Raw genomic sequence first — 22112 nt, forward strand, 5'->3', positions numbered from 1 at the left:
AGAACTGCTCCTCTACTTAATTGCACAAACATGCGCCAATCAAGTCTGGGTTCAGCCCGACTGAAATCGGTAATTAGGGGGAAAGAGGTTGAATGCTGGGCCTTCGAAGGTGAGGCATTACATTGGAGAGCATCTCTTGTCATGTTAACATTTCCGTTTCCAACATTTGTTGTCAAGGGAGCTGTCTGTTTAGATTGAAGTCTGTTGTTGTCAGTGTAGAAGAAAATGACCACTTTCAAAGCAATCAGCGATACATCTGAAGAAAGGGGAGAAAGGAAGAAGGGTTATAATCATGTGACGATGTATTTGTTGGTCACCGAAGTGAAGGATTGCCTGAGGCACTGCTCTGCTTCGAGACTCCACTCCCAGACGGCATCCCTGCTCCCACTAATGAGAGTGAAGCTTCAGAGAAACGGAAAATGTTTTTTCCACGCTTAAAAATTTGGGCCCTAGCCAGTGTGGCTCAGTGGGTAGAGCATCCACCTGTGGACTGAAGGGTCCCAGGTTTGATTCTGGTCAAGAGCACGTGCCCAGGTTGTGGGCTCGATCCCCCGTCGGGGGCGGGCAGGAGGCAGCCGATCCATGATTCTCTCTCATCATTGATGTTTCCCTCTCTCTCTCCCTCTTCCTTCCTCTCTGAAATCAATAAAAATATATATATTTTTAAAAAGAAATATTTCTTCTTTAAAACAAAAATTGGGATCCCAGGTAATGGCAAACATTTGACTGAGACATGTTGGTAGTCATTGTATTTGACAGAGAACAATTAGCTCACTTGGTTTTGCCCCCTGAAGTCTGGTTAAGATTTAGAAGCGACTGTGATAAGGCATCAAACTCAATTTTAAAAGGAATCAACTTGTGAGAGCATGTGCTGAGTATGTATGTGTAGTGGAGGGTGGGGGTGTGTAGAGGGAGCCAAGAATGGACCACCATCAGGGCAAATTAGTATCTCGTAGCTTGGGTTCTTTGGTTTATGTGGAAAACTATTGCTTACAATTTGTTTCTCCTTAAAAGGATTTTTAGCCCGGCCAGTGTGGCTAAGTGGTTGAGCATTGACCTATGAACCAGGAGGTCACGGTTCAATTCCAGGTCAGGGCACATGCCCAGCTTGTGGGCTTGATTCTTAGTGTGGGGTGTGCAGGAGGCAGCCAATCAAAGATTCTCTCTCATTATTGATGCTTCTATCTCTCTATCCCTCTCCCTTTCTCTCTGAAATCAATAAAAAATCTATTTTGAAATAAATAAAATAAAATGACCTTTAAATTATTATCATTGTTGTCATCATCATTTAAATATTATGTACATAATATCTCTCATATGTCTACTATAAAATCACTTACAATTCTAATGCTCTTAGAGTTTTATGAGCTATGATTTTGCATTTTTTTAAAAAGTCAAAAGACATTGCAGAGCCAAAAAAGAAAATCCCATTATGCCTAATATAATTCTCTAAAATGATGTAAGACATTGTTTTGCAATTAGGGCTTTCTAGTTACAGCTCTAACATTATTGATATGTAGATACACCAGAGGTCTGTCTGCTCTCTCTTTTTGAATGTTATCTTTTATGAAGACTCTGGGCATTTTTATGTTATTTAACTTCATTCCATTTTGATTCATTTTGCTTTGGTTTCCTGAGTCAGAGACTGTCACAAAACCCTTAGGATCCCTGATACCCTGAGTGTCTTTCTGAGTTTGAAAACTTTATTTCATCAACGTCACCTGTCCTTTCATCTTGCCGAGTAATGTTAAACAGTCTCTAAATAATCCATCAGCCCTGTCTCTGTCTTGTCCCCCACGGGCCTGGCCGTCTTCCACTTCCCATTGATCACCCGGTGTGCCCCTTCCTGTAGGGATCGAAGTTGGGCTGCCACCTGCGTGTCACACTCTATATCCAGATCAGAGAACGAGCCCCTGGCCAACATGTCTCCACAGCTCATTGATCTCTCTCTCTGGAGAAAGGCTGGGATGCCTCCTTACAGAGTCCTTCCTCAAATGATTGAAAACTTGATGCTGAGCTATAGAAAGTCCTGTCCGGATGGCGGTGTCGCACAGAGGGAGGGTCATGCTGAAAGGCGCCACTTCTGAGTTGGCAAGAGGGCTTGTGGTCCTCCTGTCCTAGTAGGAGCCACAGCCACCATCGCGTTGTATGGAATTAACCAACCCCGGGCATGTGAGAACCTCAGGCTCAGAGGGGAATGGAGGTGAGCTGCTCCCGGTGCACACTCAGGAAGTAGGCTTGCTCTGTCCCTTGGAGAATTAGGCAGATCCAAGCTTCCTGGCTTTTAAAAAGGAAATCCCTCCTAATTTTGAGAATAATGTCCTCGATGAGGACAGAAGTTTGGCTGTGCTGGTGGGGACTGTAACTGTTCTTGCTTTGAGCACAATCAACCCAGGGTCATGAACTCACTACCGTCTCGTCATGGGCTTCATGGTGTTCTTCTGCCCCTGGAGTGGTTCTGGAGAGGAGCTGGGAGATGAGCTGATTGGAAGTGGGCCCTGGAGGAAAGGGCAGCTTTCAGCACAAGAGAGGGCTGCCTGCTTCCCCCTTGAGGGGGCCCTGGTCCCCTGAGTTCATCAACCCAGAGATGACCTTGGTCTCCACCACATTAGGAGTACTGGGGCAGCAGAAGGAAGTAGGCTTGATTCTAGAGTTCATCCTAAGCTTGGGTAGCAGTAACTTGTAGCAGATCCCAATAATGAGACAGGATATAAGGGCGATGTTGTTTTTAATAAACAAAATGATCTATAATATGACTAATATAGTCATATTAATGAATTAGTATTTTATATTTAAGCCCTACTAATATTTTCTGGTTTTTTTTAAAATAATATGCACATCTAAGGTGGATTTACTATCACTTTGAAAAATGATAAAACTTAAAATTAGGTTAAGTTTCATAGACATTTTGCTCTTTCTCAAAATGATATATTGAATTCTCATACCATATAGGCCTTGTGATATTTGGTCTTCAATCTCATTCATGCACGGAGCTCCTAAAACCCTTGGAATTTCCCAAGTGGAAAGAGCAATAGAGGTGTCTTTCCTTGTCTTAATGAGATGACTTTGGAATGCCTCTAGATAATCTAAGGATGGCCAGTAGAACCAACCCTGTATGAGAGGATAGGACTTTCAGTTCCATTGCGTTGACTTGGTGGGCGGGAAAGGTGGGGGGACGCTGAACTAACTACTAATAACCCATGACGTAGTCACTCATGCCCATGTAAAGAAGCCCCCATAAAATCCCAAAGAATGGGATTCAAGGAGCTTCTGGATTGGAGGGCACATGGGGATTCGGGGAGAGTAGTGCACCCCAAGAGCATGGAATCTCCATACCCCTTCCCACCTACCTTGCCCTGTGTATGTCTTCCATCAGGCGTTCCTGAGCAATATCCTTTTATAATAAACCAGTGATCTAGGAAGTTAAGTGTTAGAGTTCTGTGAGCCATTCTGGCAAAGCAATCGTACCGAAGGAGGGTGTTATTAGAACCTCCTATCTCTAGCTGGTTGACCAGAAGCACAGGTGGCAGCCTGGACTGCACTTGGCATCTGAAGTGGGGGGGCAGTCTTGGGGGACGGAGCCCTTAACCTGTGGGGTCTGACGCTAGCTCCCGGGGGATGGTGTCAGAATTGGGTTAATGGCTTGGTGGTGTGGGGGAAAAACACACTTGAGAATTGGTGTAAGAATCGAAGACATGCATTTAGAATTTAAAATAGCTAGGAGTAGACGTCTGTATGTGAGAATCTCATCTTTAAAATATTCTAATTATCATCATAAATTTACATAAGCCACATTTTACAAAAAAAATAAAGCACATCAGAAATAAAAGCATATTTACAGTAGAACCTAATTTTACGAGATGGAATTATTTTTAAAAATTAACCTCTTTGGTTCAAATTCCTACGGCCTGGGGGTGAACATTTTTGGAAAGTTTGGTGAAATTCCATTTGGCCACTTTAAAGTGTTCTAAGTTTGTGGGGGAGGTAAATGAGATGAGAAATGGTTGGGAAAAGTATGCATCAGTTAAGAGAAGTTAAGATGCTCCCAGATAACTCAGAAGCTTTCATTGTAAAAGTCCATCTAGACGTGGGTGTTAATGTGTGCTGAAAGTCGTGTGTTGTTTTTAGAGCAGAAGCACTCTTAATTCTGCAGAGCTTGTACATGGGTTGACTTCCTACAGCCTCTGATTTTTCTAATGTTTTTATTTTATAAAGGCAAAATAAACGAACTAGAGCATAGAGAGCAATAGCAAGAACTAGAGGCTAGAGAGTATTGATGACAAGTTAGAGAAAAAGGTGGAAAAGCATTTTTTTAATATCATAGATGGATGGACAGATGATGGATGGATGGATGGACGGATGGATTGATGATGGGTGAATGGAGAGATATTCCCAATCACATGTAATCATTCAGGAAAACATACATATAGAGGTAAGTGCAAGTGATGGAATTATGAAGAAAGCTTATTATTAATAAAGGAAAAGAAAGGGACTCACAGCCACTTGACCACTGACTGTGATCTACTGCTGTGTCCCAAACACTCGGATGAGAATCAAGGACCAAGCACACCCTCTTAGCTTCAGAGAGGTGAGCGCACGACCATCAGAAAGCTGTGGATCAGAGTGAAAAGCGAAAGAATGTCCTGATTTCCATCAAGTATATATTTTGCTATTCATGAGTCGTTATTAAAAACAAGTTCCCTGCCCTAACTGGTTTGGCTCAGTGGATGGAGCGTCGGCCTGCGGACTCAAGGGTCCCAGGTTCGATTCCGGTCAAGGGCATGTACCTTGGTTGCAGGCACATCCCCAGTAGGAGGTGTGCAGGAGGCAGCTGATCGATTGAGTTTCTCTCTCATCAATGTTTCTAACTCTCTATCCCTCTCCCTTCCTCTCTGTAAAAAATCAATAAAATATATTTTATGTTATTTAACTTCATTCCATTTTGATTCATTTTGCTTTGGTTTCCTGAGTCAGAGACTGTCACAAAACCCTTAGGATCCCTGATACCCTGAGTGTCTTTCTGAGTCTGAAAACTTTATTTCATCAACGTCACCTGTCCTTTCATCTTGCCGAGTAATGTTAAACAGTCTCTAAATAATCCATCAGCCCTGTCTCTGTCTTGTCCCCCACGGGCCTGGCCGTCTTCCACTTCCCATTGATCACCCGGTGTGCCCCTTCCTGTAGGGATCGAAGTTGGGCTGCCACCTGCGTGTCACACTCTATATCCAGATCAGAGAACGAGCCCCTGGCCAACATGTCTCCACAGCTCATTGATCTCTCTCTCTGGAGAAAGGCTGGGATGCCTCCTTACAGAGTCCTTCCTCAAATGATTGAAAACTTGATGCTGAGCTATAGAAAGTCCTGTCCGGATGGCGGTGTCGCACAGAGGGAGGGTCATGCTGAAAGGCGCCACTTCTGAGTTGGCAAGAGGGCTTGTGGTCCTCCTGTCCTAGTAGGAGCCACAGCCACCATCGCGTTGTATGGAATTAACCAACCCCGGGCATGTGAGAACCTCAGGCTCAGAGGGGAATGGAGGTGAGCTGCTCCCGGTGCACACTCAGGAAGTAGGCTTGCTCTGTCCCTTGGAGAATTAGGCAGATCCAAGCTTCCTGGCTTTTAAAAAGGAAATCCCTCCTAATTTTGAGAATAATGTCCTCGATGAGGACAGAAGTTTGGCTGTGCTGGTGGGGACTGTAACTGTTTTTGCTTTGAGCACAATCAACCCAGGGTCATGAACTCACTACCGTCTCGTCATGGGCTTCATGGTGTTCTTCTGCCCCTGGAGTGGTTTTGGAGAGGAGCTGGGAGATGAGCTGATTGGAAGTGGGCCCTGGAGGAAAGGGCAGCTTTCAGCACAAGAGAGGGCTGCCTGCTTCCCCCTTGAGGGGGCCCTGGTCCCCTGAGTTCATCAACCCAGAGATGACCTTGGTCTCCACCACATTAGGAGTACTGGGGCAGCAGAAGGAAGTAGGCTTGATTCTAGAGTTCATCCTAAGCTTGTGTAGCAGTAACCAATAATGAGACAGGATATAAGGGCGGTGTTGTTTTTAATAAACAAAATGATCTATAATATGACTAGCATAGTCATATTAATGAATTAGTATTTTATATTTAAGCCCTACTAATATTTTCTGTTTTTTTAAAAAAATAATATGGACATCTAAGGTGGATTTACCATCACTTTGAAAAATGATAAAACCTAAACTTGGGTTAAGTTTCATAGACATTTTGCTGTTTCTTAAAATGATATATTGAATTCTCATACCATCTAGGCCTTGTGATAGTGTGGTTTATAATGAGGAAATATACATTTTGGTCTTCAATCTCATTCTTGCGTGGAGCTCCTAAAACCCTTGGAATTTCCCAAGTGGAAAGAGCAATAGAGGTGTCTTTCCTTGTCTTAATGAGATGACTTTGGAATGCCTCTAGATAATCTAAGGATGGCCAGTAGAACCAACCCTGTATGAGAGGATAGGACTTTCAGTTCCATTGCGTTGACTTGGTGGGCGGGAAAGGTGGGGGGACGCTGAACTAACTACTAATAACCCATGACGTAGTCACTCATGCCCATGTAAAGAAGCCCCCATAAAATCCCAAAGAATGGGATTCAAGGAGCTTCTGGATTGGAGGGCACATGGGGATTCGGGGAGAGTAGTGCACCCCGAGAGCATGGAATCTCCATACCCCTTCCCACCTACCTTGCCCTGTGTATGTCTTCCATCAGGCGTTCCTGAGCAATATCCTTTTATAATAAACCAGTGATCTAGGAAGTTAAGTGTTAGAGTTCTGTGAGCCATTCTGGCAAAGCAATCGCACCGAAGGAGGGTGTTATTAGAACCTCCTATCTCTAGCTGGTTGACCAGAAGCACAGGTGGCAGCCTGGACTGCACTTGGCATCTGAAGTGGGGGGGCAGTCTTGGGGGACGGAGCCCTTAACCTGTGGGGTCTGACGCTAGCTCCCGGGGGATGGTGTCAGAATTGGGTTAATGGCTTGGTGGTGTGGGGGAAAAACACACTTGAGAATTGGTGTAAGAATCGAAGACATGCATTTAGAATTTAAAATAGCTAGGAGTAGACGTCTGTATGTGAGAATCTCATCTTTAAAATATTCTAATTATCATCATAAATTTACATAAGCCACATTTTACAAAAAAAATAAAGCACATCAGAAATAAAAGCATATTTACAGTAGAACCTAATTTTACGAGATGGAATTATTTTTAAAAATTAACCTCTTTGGTTCAAATTCCTACGGCCTGGGGGTGAACATTTTTGGAAAGTTTGGTGAAATTCCATTTGGCCACTTTAAAGTGTTCTAAGTTTGTGGGGGAGGTAAATGAGATGAGAAATGGTTGGGAAAAGTATGCATCAGTTAAGAGAAGTTAAGATGCTCCCAGATAACTCGGAAGCTTTCATTGTAAAAGTCCGTCTAGACGTGGGTGTTAATGTGTGCTGAAAGTCGTGTGTTGTTTTTAGAGCAGAAGCACTCTTAATTCTGCAGAGCTTGTACATGGGTTGACTTCCTACAGCCTCTGATTTTTCTAATGTTTTTATTTTATAAAGGCAAAATAAACGAACTAGAGCATAGAGAGCAATAGCAAGAACTAGAGGCTAGAGAGTATTGATGACAAGTTAGAGAAAAAGGTGGAAAGCATTTTTTTAATATCATAGATGGATGGACGGATGATGGATGGATGGATGGATGGATGGACAGATGGATTGATGATGGGTGAATGGAGAGATATTTCCAATCACATGTAATCATTCAGGAAAACATACATATAGAGGTAAGTGCAAGTGATGGGATTATGAAGAAAGCTTATTATTAATAAAGGAAAAGAAAGGGACTCACAGCCACTTGACCACTGACTGTGATCTACTGCTGTGTCCCAAACACTCGGATGAGAATCAAGGACCAAGCACACCCTCTTAGCTTCAGAGAGGTGAGCGCACGACCATCAGAAAGCTGTGGATCAGAGTGAAAAGCGAAAGAATGTCCTGATTTCCATCAAGTATATATTTTGCTATTCATGAGTCGTTATTAAAAACAAGTTCCCTGCCCTAACTGGTTTGGCTCAGTGGATGGAGCATCGGCCTGCGGACTCAAGGGTCCCAGGTTCGATTCCGGTCAAGGGCATGTACCTTGGTTGCGGGCACATCCCCAGTAGGAGGTGTGCAGGAGGCAGCTGATCGATGTTTCTCTCTCATCGATGTTTCTAACTCTCTATCCTTCTCCCTTCCTCTCTGTAAAAAATCAATAAAATATATTCAAAACACACACACACACACAAAACAAGTTCCCTAACGATGCTGATCAAAGAAAACCTAACACGTAAGTGTTCACATCCAAATTCCTAATTGTTAGTGGCCACTTCCTACTTTCTACCTGAGGGGTTTCATGAATTCTCTAGCCTGAGAGTTCAGTGGAGCTCGCAAACTTGGGGACAATTATTACAGCCAATACAGTTTTATTTAGAATATTATAGTCCAGAGCCATAATCACTTGTCTACAGTTCGGTGATCCCAAACCCTCTGAAACCAAACGTTTTTTTCAGAAGTTTGTGGCGACCTGCGCTCACAGGAGGCCGTCTATAGTCTCTACTCATCCACTTAGTGTGAGTGCTCATATGTTTACTACATAATTAGTAATGTGTTTGATTACTCCACGCTGTGTCAGACCCGTTTGTGGTGTTCTATAACCCACAGAATTAGAAAAGTTCTGATTTCTGTAATCCATCTGGCCCAGAAGTTTGGGGCAGAGGCTTATAGAATGAATGGATATCTGGCTGACCGGACCCTATACCCACTGTCCCTAATTCTACTCTCTTCAGAACCACACAAGTAAAACCAATCCTTGTCCATGTAATGGATCTTCAGACACTTCCAGTATCAGCAAGGCCATCCCCTTCATCTTTCTTGCTCTGGGAGAAATTTTCGAAGCTGGACTATTTAAAAACCAGTTGTCCCCAATCTAAGGTAGATGTTTCTAAGGGATGGATGTGTTGAGACAGATCCTGGGACACCCGAGGGGAATGGAAAATCAAGAATGCTTTCAGGCAACCTTTCCTTTTTATGTACAACCATTCCTTCCCGGGCCCCTTCCACTCTCTTTAACCCTGAATACCCACCTGCATTTCCCACTGTGAACTTAGGAGTTCTCCTCATGCTTTCCTGAGGTCATTCAACAAGTATTTATCACGCAGCTACTATGTAGTAGGCACAGGGGTTGTGAACAAAACCAAACCCCTGCCCTCTACAACTTACAGTAGACTATCAATAAATTATCAATTAATCCATAAGTTACCAACAAATATACATGGGGTGCTGATATGGGCAAATAAAGTAGGGCAAAGGGGAGAGAGTTGAAGGGGGTTGAGGGTGTTGTATATAAGGTAGGCAGGCAGCATATCTCTGAGAAGTGGGGTACAGCAGGGATTTAAAGGAAGTGAGGGGGTAAACCAATGGGTATCTATCCAACGGTGGAATATTCCAGACAAGGAGCAGCAAGTGCAAAGCCGGAGGAAGGAGTGTTCAGGAGGGAGTCAGAGTGGTTGGAACAGAGTGAGCAAGGGGAGAGAGGACGAGAGAGGAGGAGTGTGGAGAGGGGATGTTGGGGCCAGACTGGGTAGCCTGGTGGGCCAGGTGAAGAAAGGGCTGTAGGCAGGAGGGACGAGAGAGAGAACCCAGTGAAACGTTGCTCGTGCCCCTTTGGGGAAGATGAGGATGAGCGTTGACCTTTGCGTTGGGGAACGTGGAGGAATTGGTGACATCCGCCAGAGTCGTCTCTCTCAAGTGGTGAGAGACAAACGCTGGATTGGATTGGATGGGAGAAGAGGCTGTGGGGATGGTGATGATAGGCAAGGTTTTTTGTTTTTTTGGTAACATTTTTATTGACTTCAGAGAGGAAGGGAGAGGGAGAATTGGATGGGAGAAGAGGCTGTGGGGATGGTGAGGATCGGCAACTTTTTTCTTTTTAAGTAAAATTTTTATTCATTTCAAAGAGGGAGGGAGAGGGAGAGAGGGATAGAAACATCCATGATGAGAATCATTAATCAACCGCCTCTATTGGGGATTGAGCTGGCAGCCCGGGCATGTGCCCTTGACCAGAATTGAACCCGGGACCCTTCCGTCTGCAGGCCGACGCTCTATCCACTGAGCCAAACCAGCCAGGGTTATAGGCAACTTTTTTGAGGAGTTCATACTTAGGACAGGGTCACAGAGAAAAGCTCTGGCTGGAGGGAAAGTGGGTTCCGGAATTTTTTTGATGGTGGGATAAACAGCATGTCTTTGGCCAGTGAGGCCTCATCCAGCGGAGGAAACATTGTGACCCTTGTCCTCCCTTAATGCCTGTGTTTCCCTGATCCCATTTCTGCCTCCTATCTCCCACATCTCACTCCTTAATTAAGCCGTTCTTCCTCTTGCATAATTCTGCGCCGTTATGATACAAGTAGCTTTGTTGTACTCTTTTATGAGTCTTACAAGGAGGAAATGGGATAAACTTTCTCTAAACTAGAATTCCCCACCAAAGAAAGTCTTTGATAAAAACAGGATCTGAGCTACTCGTACATATTGTCCTGGCTGGAGAAGTATCCAAGCCTACACCACGTGTAAGAACCAGGAAAACTTAATTTGATCTCTCACTGAGTCTAATCAAAAACTCTCTGAGCCATTTGCAAATTAAAAATTCACTGAGATGCAGGAAATACCTTAACACAGGGGGCCAGAATAAAGGTACAGTTTAGGAAAGGTAAATAGAAAAGGATGTTTGCATGAAAAAAGTCCGTTGTAGTAACCAACCCCATTTTCTCGTAATAAAAGATGACGTTTGCTGTCAAATGGGATTTTGTCATAGCTTTGGCCATCACATATGACATTTTGTGTGACAGGGGAGTGTCATTTCACTGTTTTGTTGAGGAAATCTAAAAGTCCTCAGTATATACAGAAAGAACATGGTCATTCTTACAGGACTTAAAAAAAAAGACAATTCAGTTGACCTACTTTTGTGAATTCCATGTAAATCCACATCTAATAGAGAATAAAAATTGTCCCTACGATGTGATCCAGGAGAAAAACAAGCCTTTACTTTTTTCTAAATCAGAGATTTCAAATTAGCGATGAAAAATGTGATCAGAAGCTTAACATTTCTAATGTGTGTAGGAACATCCATATCCTATTCAAATGACTATTAAATGATTATCATCTAAGCCAGCGGTTCTCAACCTATGGGTCGCGAACAATGAAAATACATCCTGCAGATCAGATATTTACATGACGATTCATAACAGTAGCAACATTACAGTTATGAAGTAGCAACGAAAATAATTTTTATGGTTGGGGGTCACCACAACACGAGGAACTGTATTAAAGGGTCGTGGCATCAGGAAGGTTGAGAACCAATTTTCTAAGCACTTTAAAAAGTCCTAACTGGAACGTTCTAGATTTGTCCACATTTTCGGATACCATGTTAAGTTCCTGTGGGAGATCATGGACGAAGGCTACTCCTGGTTTGACAGAATATAATTCAGGCCCCTTATTCACACAATGGGATGGGAACTCTGCTGTTTACTCATCTGATCCCAGAAGGGAATTGATTTCCCTCCTTCACCAGCACGGAGTTGTTGGTAGTCCCAGCACTTGTCCGAGAGGGGCCCCTTGCTGACTGCTGTTCAGTTGAGGCCATTGCAATCTATAATAATTAACGCGTAATATGGTAATTAGACCGGACAGCCGAACGACCTTCCAGACAAAGCCAGGGCTACGAGGGCCGAGTTCCTTGCACGAATTTTGTGCACTGGGCCTCTAGTTTGAGATAATCGAGGAAATATGCCGACTGTCCTAGAGTTTTTAGAAATGTCCTCAGAAATGTCTTCACTAAGTTCAAGTTTAAAAATTAATCTCAGTTTATATGGAGGATTTTTTTTTTCTAAAAGACCACTGGAGAAATGTCTCAGTCTTCTGGATTGTTAGATTTATACTAACGGTAGTTCACATTTCTTATTTTGAAAAAAAATTCCTCCTAGAAGTTAGAAGCAAGAGAATGTGGTGGCAGTTGTGTTTTCTCTGGACAGTCTTACGTGCTTTCCTTTTTCAAAGATGAACTCTAAAGCCCGTTGTGTTTCCATTACTACTTTTCCTTGAATAGAGTTCAAAATGTGTCCGGTTATAGTACTGTTCCCCAGCATTTGATAAATCATGTGGCCAGTTTTTCTAAATAGTTTCTTTTCAAAACTTATTTTAAACTGCCATCATTTACATGTTCAGAGTTTTACAAGATTTAGTCTTAGCCCAGCCAGAGTGGCTCAATAGTTGAGTGTCAACCTATGAACCAGGAGGTCACGGTTCGATTCCTGGTCGGGGCACATGCCCGGGTTGCAGGCTGGATCCCCTGTAGGGGGCGTGCAGGAGGCAGCCGATCCATGTGTCTCTCTCACATCGATGGTTCTCTCTCTGTGTCTCTCCCCTACCTTTCCACTCTCTTTAAAAATCAATGGGGAAAAAAATATCTGCGGGTGAAGATTAACAGAAACAAAAAAAAAATCAATAGAATTAGAGATATTGGGGCAGATTTTTAAAATCATTAAAGAATAATGAATAACAAAATTTGTTGACTATTTGCATATGCATGAGGGGGTGGTGAAGAGAGAGAGGAATTGCTCAGAGGGTGACTGGTTATGTGCTTAACCAACGCCCAGGTGAGAGAGAAAGAAGAATACTGTCAACCAGGATTTGGACCATGGGGCTGGGGAGGCCAGAGCTGGAGGTGCGGGTCTGAAGTCTCCAGCGTAGAAAGAGTAGTTGGAATTGTGAAGTGGAGATTTCCAATGAAATCACGGTCAAGATCAGAGTCCAGATTAGAGCCCTGGGAGGAAAAATAACATTAGAGGGGAAGTTTCATAATTAAGAAAAGAGATTAAGAAAGCATCTCCAGGAAGATAGTTGGAAAACTCAGTTCTCTGAAAAGAAAAGAATTAAAAGACTGGTTAGCTCAGCCGGTCTGGCTCCGTGGTTGAGCGTCGACCTATGAACCAGGAGGTCACGGTTCGATTCCTGGTCGGGGCACATGCCCGGGTTGCAGGCTGGATCCCCTGTAGGGGGCGTGCAGGAGGCAGCCGATCCATGTGTCTCTCTCACATCGATGGTTCTCTCTCTGTGTCTCTCCCCTACCTTTCCACTCTCTTTAAAAATCAATGGGAAAAAAAATATCTGCGGGTGAAGATTAACAGAAACAAACAAAAAAAAATCAATAGAATTAGAGATATTGGGGCAGATTTTTAAAATCATTAAAGAATAATGAATAACAGAATTTGTTGACTATTTGCATATGCATGAGGGGGTGGTGAAGAGAGAGAGGAATTGCTCAGAGGGTGACTGGTTATGTGCTTAACCAACGCCCAGGTGAGAGAGAAAGAAGAATACTGTCAACCAGGATTTGGACCATGGGGCTGGGGAGGCCAGAGCTGGAGGTGCAGGTCTGAAGTCTGCAGCGTAGAAAGGGTAGTTGGAATTGTGAAGTGGAGATTTCCAATGAAATCACGGTCAAGATCAGAGTCCAGATTAGAGCCCTGGGAGGAAAAATAACATTAGAGGGGAAGTTTCATAATTAAGAAAAGAGATTAAGAAAGCATCTCCAGGAAGATAGTTGGAAAACTCAGTTCTCTGAAAAGAATTAAAAGGCTGGTTAGGTCGGCAGGTCTGGCTCCGTGGTTGAGCGTCGACCTATAAACCAGGAGGTCACGGTTCGATTCCCCATCAGGGCACATGCCCAGGTTGCGGGCGGGCTCGATCCCCAGTGCGGGGCGTGCAGGAGGGGGCCAATCCATGCGCTCCCCTTGCTTATGTGTGTCTCTCTCCTGTTAGACCTTGAGTTTAATTGTCCTTATAAAACTGAGCCCATCCCAGTGCCTGACCTGCAGTTGCTCCTCCATAAATGATTGTCAAATAAATGGATGAGCTCAACGATCTTGGGAGGGTTCGTTGACGCACATTCTTTGTCGTTCTCATCATCTCTGCCGTGAGGAATGGCCGGATTGGTTTTTGTGTAAAATTAAATATGTGCGTATTAGACGCGGCTTCCTGTGATCCTTCCAAAGATGTGTTTTGAGAACAAGATAAATAAGACAGAGAGAACATGAAGAGGCTTTGGTGATCTAAATGCTTGTGACGGCCATTTTTAGAAATGTCCCCAAATGCTATAAAGTGCTCCAAGCAAATTTAAGAGGGAATATACTGGATATTGGCTACGAAAGAAGTTTCCTTAATTCCCTGTCCAAATACTTCATTTTGAATTTACTGATCGTGGCTTTAGAGGAGGATGGGGACTCTGCAATCCTCGGTTTGTTCTAAAGAACATATTTTTGTCTTCAAATGTTTGGAGAAAGGATTAAAGGAGGTTTATGGCCTGGGTGGAAAGTCTGAAAAGTGTTAACAATGGAGTGTCATCATTTTCTGGAATTGCTAACAATATCAACCCCACAGGCATTTTATGTCCTGAAGGAGTTAGTTTCATTGGTCACACCTTCAGGTAAAGTCTGGCATCAACCTGTGGCTCCTGTATTGGATGATTTCTTCCATTCAGCTGTGTAAGACCAGAGATTCACTCAGCTCCCTTGGAAATGAATTCTCTCATTAGTCTTCTGCCACAGGACTGGAGAAATAGATTTATAATTCATTTCTTTGACAAAATAGCCTTCCAGACGTACACACAGAGTCTTTTATTAAAATGTCATGGCCTTTTTACTTTCTTCAGAAATACTTCGATTTTTTCATTCCCTCAGTAAACCATAATAACAAATACCATTAATCAGATAGGTCATTTTCCTTCCTCTGGTACCCCTTTATATTAATAGGATTCTAGTTTGTAGATGTCCTACGGTACCTTTGAAGTAAACCTGCGTAGCTGTTTATAGTATTTTAAGTTTTTAGAAAGAAACTTTAAATAATATTTTTAATCTTTGCAACAGCTCTGTGTAGTAGTAATAGTAATGCTGTGATATATCATTGATCCCTTTTGCTGTTTGAGGGAATACAAGGTCAATGGCATCAGAATATCAAGACGTTGCCCAATGTCCCTAGCAAAGCCAGAACTTAATCTCCCAATAACATCCTCTTTTAACTCTACCTCTGGCGAATGCATTACTGTTTTCCTTGGCGTGTGTGTTTAAAAAGACATCCTCGTGGTATGAAAATGTCATTATTGCTCACTCTCCATTTTCTGTTTTCAATTAAATGATTGGTTCCCATGCCTGATGAAATTCCATTTTTTAAAAACCACCCAAGTATTCAGTGCCATGGACTTTCATGCATGAGTCTGAATGTGGTGTGGAAAGTGACTCTGAAGTCATTTTAAGGAAGCTTGTGAGTTTTTATGTGATGCTGTTAATTTAATTATTTTAGTGCTTCTGGGTTTATGTTATAGTGTCTGTCCTATTCATGGAAGAGAGCCAATCTGAGTATGCTCACCTGAAAAATGAGGACTTTTTCTTTGCTGTCTTGTATATCATTTTTATATACTTTCTTGTATAAAAGACTTTTTTAATAGAGGATGAAATGTGTACATAAAAATATTCATCTTTTTGTATATGATTCCATTCTGCATCCTTTGATTCCAAGTTAAGAACCCCCGGATGAATTTGCCTCTAGCTCTGACAGTCTATGTTTTTATTTATTTTTTTTATTTTTAAAATCTTTATTGTTGAAAGTATTACATAGATCTTCTTTTTTCCCCTTTAACATTTTCCAGGCCACTTCCAACACCCCCAAAACCCCCACCAGGCCCTCACCCCCTATTGTCTGCGTCCATGGGTGACACATCTATGCACACAAGTTCATGGGTTGATCTCTTTCCACCCACCCACCCTCCCCCGCCTTCCCTCTGAGGTTCACTGCGTTATTTATTTATTTATTTATTTATTTATTTATTATTTTTATTTTTTACCATTCTACGTTTTTAAATCAAATGTCAGATGACATTTCTGTGTATTTTTTCCCCAATAATTCAAATCCTTAAAGAGTTGATGCTTGCTCACCAACTGTAAGGTGAATTGCTGTGATCTGTGTAGGTCTCTGTTCCAATTCACAAATTCCCGTGTCTTCTCCCCACCCAGAGTGAAAGAAGCTGAAGAGGTGTGTAGGCAGAAAAAGGGGAAATCACTTTATAAAATAAAGCCAAGACACGACTCCGGGATTGTAAGTACCTCACTTTTCTGTTCTTCAACCTGTGATTTTTTTCTTTGGCTTTTAAACACTGTGTTGACAATATATACAAACATGGAGTGTTTTAATGATTTTTCTCTTAAGTTTGAATAAATAATGAGCTTCGAACTTAAAGAACTCCTTCTTCCCAAGGGCTTTAATTAGGCCCAAGAGGCTAAGAAGCATCTCAGTGTTCAGCATCCAAGCTTAAGAAGTAAGATAAATCTACTGAGTGCTTATATGTGGATATGGGGATACCAGCAGGAATTGGGGGGTGATCCTTCACCCTCTTCATTACACATGACCACAGCCCAGGGCTGAGTGGCTGTTAGAATTGCATTAGCGCCATTGGGATCTGAAACATAACGGGAAAAGCCAAGTGCGGAGTGGTTCTTTGCTAAGACCAGAGGGCTCACACCTGGTTCGTCCCCATAAATGTCTCTACACAGTTGGCTGCTTCACAGCTGTCAGTCAGGAAACCGAGTTGAACAAGCTGTTCTAAGTTTCCTCCTTGCCCACTTCTTCCTTCAAAAGAAAATGCCAAGTTTTGCACCCTGGGAGGGGAGGGCTTAGTGCGAATGATGAGTTTTCCCTCGTGACCTCGTGGACACGGTCAATGTTTTGCCGAATGTTGCGAGGGATTATCACTTGGTGCCACAGACTAAGTAAATGATGCTCTTTTAGATGAAAAGTCGGGTTAGGTTTTAAAATGGGAAAATGTTCAACTGGATTAGTCTAACGTAGCCTAAATGGAAAAGATATTAAAACAACCCAAGTTTTTATATGACTAAATAGCCCTCTTTAGAAAAAGTTATGAGTTGCGACTTCAGTGCCAGGCGGTTTTCCCTTCACAAGTCCTGGACCAGATGGCTTCACAGGTGAATTTTCAGAGAAGAATTAACACCTATCCTTCGCAAACTCTTCCAAAAAATTCAAGAGAAGGAACGGCTTCCAAGCTCATTTTACAAGGCCAGCATTATCCTAATTCCAAAACCAGATACAGACACTGCAATGAAAGAATTATAGGCCAATATCCCTGATGAACATAGATGCAAAAATCTTCAACAAAATACTAGCAAATACATTCAAAAGATCATACACCATGGTTGAGTGGGATTTATCTCTGGGATGAAAGGTTGGTAAAATAGGTACTAATCAATTAATGTGATATACCACGTAAACAAAAAGAAGGGGGGAAATCATATCAAAAGATGCAGAAAAAGCATTTGACAAAATCCAGCATTCATTTATGATAAAAGCTCTCTGTAAAGTGGGAACGTACCTCAACATACTAAAGGCCATATATGACAAACCCACAGTTAACATACTCAGTGGGGAAAGCTAAAGATGTTTTTCTTAAGATCAAGGACAAGACAGGGTTGTTCACTTTCACAGCTTTTATTCACTATAGTATTGGCAGTCCTAGCCACAGCAATCAGAGAAGAAAAAGAAATAAAAGGCATCCAATTTGGAAAGAAGTAAAATTGTCACTATTTGCAGATGACCTGATACTACATATAAATAGTCATGCAGAAAAAGCATTTGACAAAATCCAGCATTCATTTATGATAAAAGCTCTCTGTAAAGTGGGAACGTACCTCAACATACTAAAGGCCATATATGACAAGCCCACAGTTAACATACTCAATGGGGAAAAGCTAAAGATGTTTTTCTTAAGATCAAGAACAAGACAGGGTTGTCCACTTTCACAGCTTTTATTCACTATAGTCTTGGCAGTCCTAGCCACAGCAATCAGAGAAGAAAAAGAAATAAAAAGCATCCAATTTGGAAAGAAGTAAAATTGTCACTATTTGCAGATGACCTGATACTACATATAAATAGTCCTAAAGATTCCACCAAAAACTTACTAGAATGAAAAATGAATTCAGTAATGTAGCAGGATATAATATTAATAAGTCAGTTGCATTTTTATACACCAATCATGAATGATCAGAAAGGGAAATTAAGAAAGCAGTCCCATTTTCAATTGCATCAAAAAGAAAAATGCCTAGGCATAAATTTAACCAAGGAGACAAAAGACCTATACTCAGAAAATTATAAATCATCGAAGAAAGAAATTGAAGAAGATACATTTAAATGGAAACATATACAAGAATACACTAAAAATGGATTAAAGACTTAAATGTAAGACTTGAAACCCTAAAAACCCTAGAAAAAATAGATAGGCAATAAAATATCTGATGTTTCTCTCAGCAATATTTTTTTTTTGATATATCTCCTTGGGAAAGGGAAACAAAAGAAAAAACAAATGGGACTACATCAAGCTACGAAGCTTTTGCACAGCAAAGAAACAATCAACAAAATGAAAAGGCAACCTACTGAATGGAAGAGAATATTCACCATTGATACATCTGACAAGGGGTTAATATACAAAATTTATAAAGACTCATACAACTCAACACCAACAAAACAAACAATCCAATTTTAAAAATGGGCAAAGGACCTGAATAGACATTATTCCAATAGACATATGGTGATGCTCAACATCAAGAATCATCAGAGAAATGCAAATTAAAACCACAATGAGATACCACCTTACACCTGTCAGGATGGTCATCAAAAAATCAATAAACACACGTATTGGAGAAAAGGCAACCCTTCCAATTTAAAAAATGGGCAAAGTACCTGAATAGACATTATTCCAATAGACATATAAAAAGATGCTCAACATCAAGAATCAACAGAGAAATGCAAATTAAAACCACAATGAGATACCTCCTTACAGGATGGCTATCATCAACAAATCAATAAACACACGTATTGGAGAAAAGGCAACCCTCTGGCATTGTTGACGGGGATTACAAATTGGTGCAGCCACTTTGGAAAACAATATGGAGATTCCTCAAAAATTAAAAATAGAACTGCCTCAAGACTCAGCAATTCCAGTTCTGCGTATCTAGCCAACGAAATCCAAAACACTAAAAGATATATACACCCCTAGGTTCATTACAGCATTACTTACAGTAGCCAAGATATAGAAACGACCCAATTTCACATCAATAGATGAGTGGATTAAAAAAAAAATTTGTGGTACACATATACATTGGAATATTACTTGACCACAGAAAAGAATGAAATCTTACTATTTGTGACAACATGGATGGGCCTAGAGGATATTGTGCTAAGTGAAATAAGTCAGACAGAGATAGACAAATACCATATGATTTCACTTATACGTAAAATCTAAAGAACAAAATAAATGAATAAACAAAACAGGAACAGACTCATAGTTACAGAGAACAAATTGAAGGCTGCCAGATGGGAGGAGGTTTGGGTGGGGGGGAAGCAGGACGAAAAGGGTGAAGGGATTAAGAATTACAAATTGTTAGATACAAAATTGTCCCAGGATGTAAAGTACAGCATAGGGAATGTAGTCAATAATACTTAATAAGTATGTATGGTACTCGAAATATCAGAGGTATCCCTTTGTAAATTATATGATTGTCTGAACACTATGCTGTGCACCTGCAACTAATATAAAATAATACTGAATGTCAACTATAATTGAAAAATAAAATGTAAAAATGACAGGACAGCAAGACAATGAGTCTTGAACTGTTAGCTAAGCACACTCATTAATTAGCTAGCTACCTAAATAAATAAGCAAATGCAAAAAAATTAGAAAAATAAAAGCTATTTTCCATTCAGTTTCTCTGTATCAGAATCATTCTTCGCTAATGACAGGTAGGATATGATGGTTTACCTTCTTTTCTGTCATTTTGATTAAAGTCCAAATTTAAAGTGCATTGGATGAGAAGGAATAATTATTTAGTAGTTAACCCCAATCATGCTGTGATACAGCCAATTCAATTTTCCTGTTAGCGTATGTGTACATAAAACCGGGAATGAGCAAGTTGGGTTGGCGCTCTTTCCCATCCATTAGAAACTAAATTTTAAAATCTTGGTTTCCACTCAAAATTATTGAGTGGTCTGTCTTGGTGAAAATTCTAAAAGATGAAACGTATTCTAGTTATATATTTTTTTTCCTGTGTGGGCTGGTTGACCTTTCACCTTTCCCAGGGAATTTGGTCCAAACGAAAAGGTCTTGATTGGGCTCCTCTAAACTCCATACATTTGTAAACTTCTTGTTTCTAACGATCCCTCTTACCTGGTGCGTTTCTTTTCAGAAAGCAAAGATCAGCATGAAAACCTGAACAAAGGAAAACAGGATGGTCACCCTCTAGCCAATTACACAACATTCCGCCGACCCGAAGGCCGGAAGGGAACGGCATCATTCCGACCATTGTCTTCTTGACCCCTTGCCTCATCTCCGTGTTTTCTAGTACGTTCCTATGAACATGCAAAAGCAGCAGACCAGTGGGGAATGGGACACCCTTCCTTTTTGTAAAAGCTTATGGTATTACACGGATAGACCGAGAGAACATGTTAGAGGAGGCAGTATCTGCATTAATTCTGAACATGCTACACATTAACCTAAAATAGACTTTTCTGAGGATATTCCTTCTACAGCAAGACTCCTTTCTACTGACAACCAGTGCTCCCCATGACCGCGTGCGGGTGTATGGTTGAAATGTCATTTCTAGTGAGCTATATCAGTTTCACATCTACGTCTGTATTTTCTATCCTAAGAGTTAAGTACCGTTGATCTGTCATCATGAAGGCTTTCCCAACTCTTCGGGTTGCTCTCCATAAATATATATTTGTGAAAGAAGATGATCATATTTTTGCTGGTAAGAGAATGAAAAAAAATAGAGCAGAAGGAAACCCCCTTCTTATAAATCATTTCATTTAGGCAGAAGTCAGTGTTTTGTTTATCGAGGGCTTTTATCAGACCGTCTTTGGAAACCCTACATAAAGCGAATCTGTAGCAGAAAGGAAGAAAACGAAAGGTGTGCGTCTCTATCACTTTGCCATGGCCTTTCACAAAGAAAATAGGACGCCATATTTTGGAGGAATTTAAGTAAGTGATGCTCATAAAATTATCAGACGTGACTAATTGTTGGATTGGCATCTGTCTAGAACTTGTTAATTAAACACACCTGTTGGAGTATTTTAACATCGCTGGAACCATCTCTGTATGTTATGGCAGGTGATTCAAAGCTGTAAAATGAGTATGCAATTATTCATCATTTGAAGGAGCCTAGGAAAGAATTTTATTTTATGTTGGAGGGAAAAGAATAAATCTATGACTCTTCTGAGAGTACTTCGAGTCAGCTTATGATGCGTTGTGATGGTTTTGTCTGACATGAGTAGGTGTGGCTTGTAAAATATTATTTTAATGATATTTGTTGGGGGTTATGGTTGTAGATAAAGAGGAGAATTTATGGCTATTGCAAACCCATTGTGGAAAGCAACTTAAAAAGAGAGCGTTCTGACTCGCAACTAAGTTTGTATTTATGTAAAGTATGGTCTCCTACCTTAGTTTGTCATTTGAGTGCAGAGAAACCGTAGTGGGTTTTTTTGGTTGTAGTTTTGTAGTCTTCCTGTCTCCTTCCCTCCTTCCAATGTGTATATTAATACTCTTCAATGAAAATATAGGGCATTTAACAAAGATCGCTATGTGCAATACTGTATTTAGTGTTTCTATTTCAATTTTTTAGGATGTTAATTTATATGAAAATAAAATGAGTAATCAAAGGTTTGGTGTCTATTGCGTGCCATGTTGCCCAAGGATATTGCAAAAATGAAGCCATTGCATTTAAAACTGGGAGGAAAAGAAGTTAGACTATCTCTGTGTGAAGATTCCTAAACGTTCTTATTTACAATGGTTAATAGTTAAGTATTTGATGAATGCTTGTTTTCCAAGATAAAATAATTGTTGTGCTACATCAAAACACATTTTGAAAAAGGTTGAAGTTTTCCTAATGTAATTGGAAGAAAAAAGTATTTTCCACTTGTGAACAACAACATATTAATGTTTGAGAAATCTTTTAGAAGTC

At 41.1% G+C, this 22112-nt stretch overlaps 1 protein-coding gene across 1 annotated transcript in view; it reads left to right on the plus strand.

Moving 5' to 3' along the window:
• The window catches only part of FMN2 (formin 2), a 108825-nt gene extending 87015 nt beyond the window's left edge, over window positions 1-21810 (plus strand). Inside the window, exons 16-17 of the mRNA XM_014536019.1 lie at window positions 16104-16185; window positions 20340-21810. Coding sequence (XP_014391505.1) covers window positions 16104-16185; window positions 20340-20366 — 109 coding nt within the window. The 3' untranslated portion in view covers window positions 20367-21810. The remainder of the gene's footprint in view (window positions 1-16103; window positions 16186-20339) is intronic.
• Window positions 21811-22112: the final 302 nt, after the last annotated feature.

The sequence above is a fragment of the Myotis brandtii genome, unplaced genomic scaffold (assembly GCF_000412655.1).
Source record: "Myotis brandtii unplaced genomic scaffold, ASM41265v1 scaffold1026, whole genome shotgun sequence".
Taxonomy (NCBI): domain Eukaryota; kingdom Metazoa; phylum Chordata; class Mammalia; order Chiroptera; family Vespertilionidae; genus Myotis; species Myotis brandtii.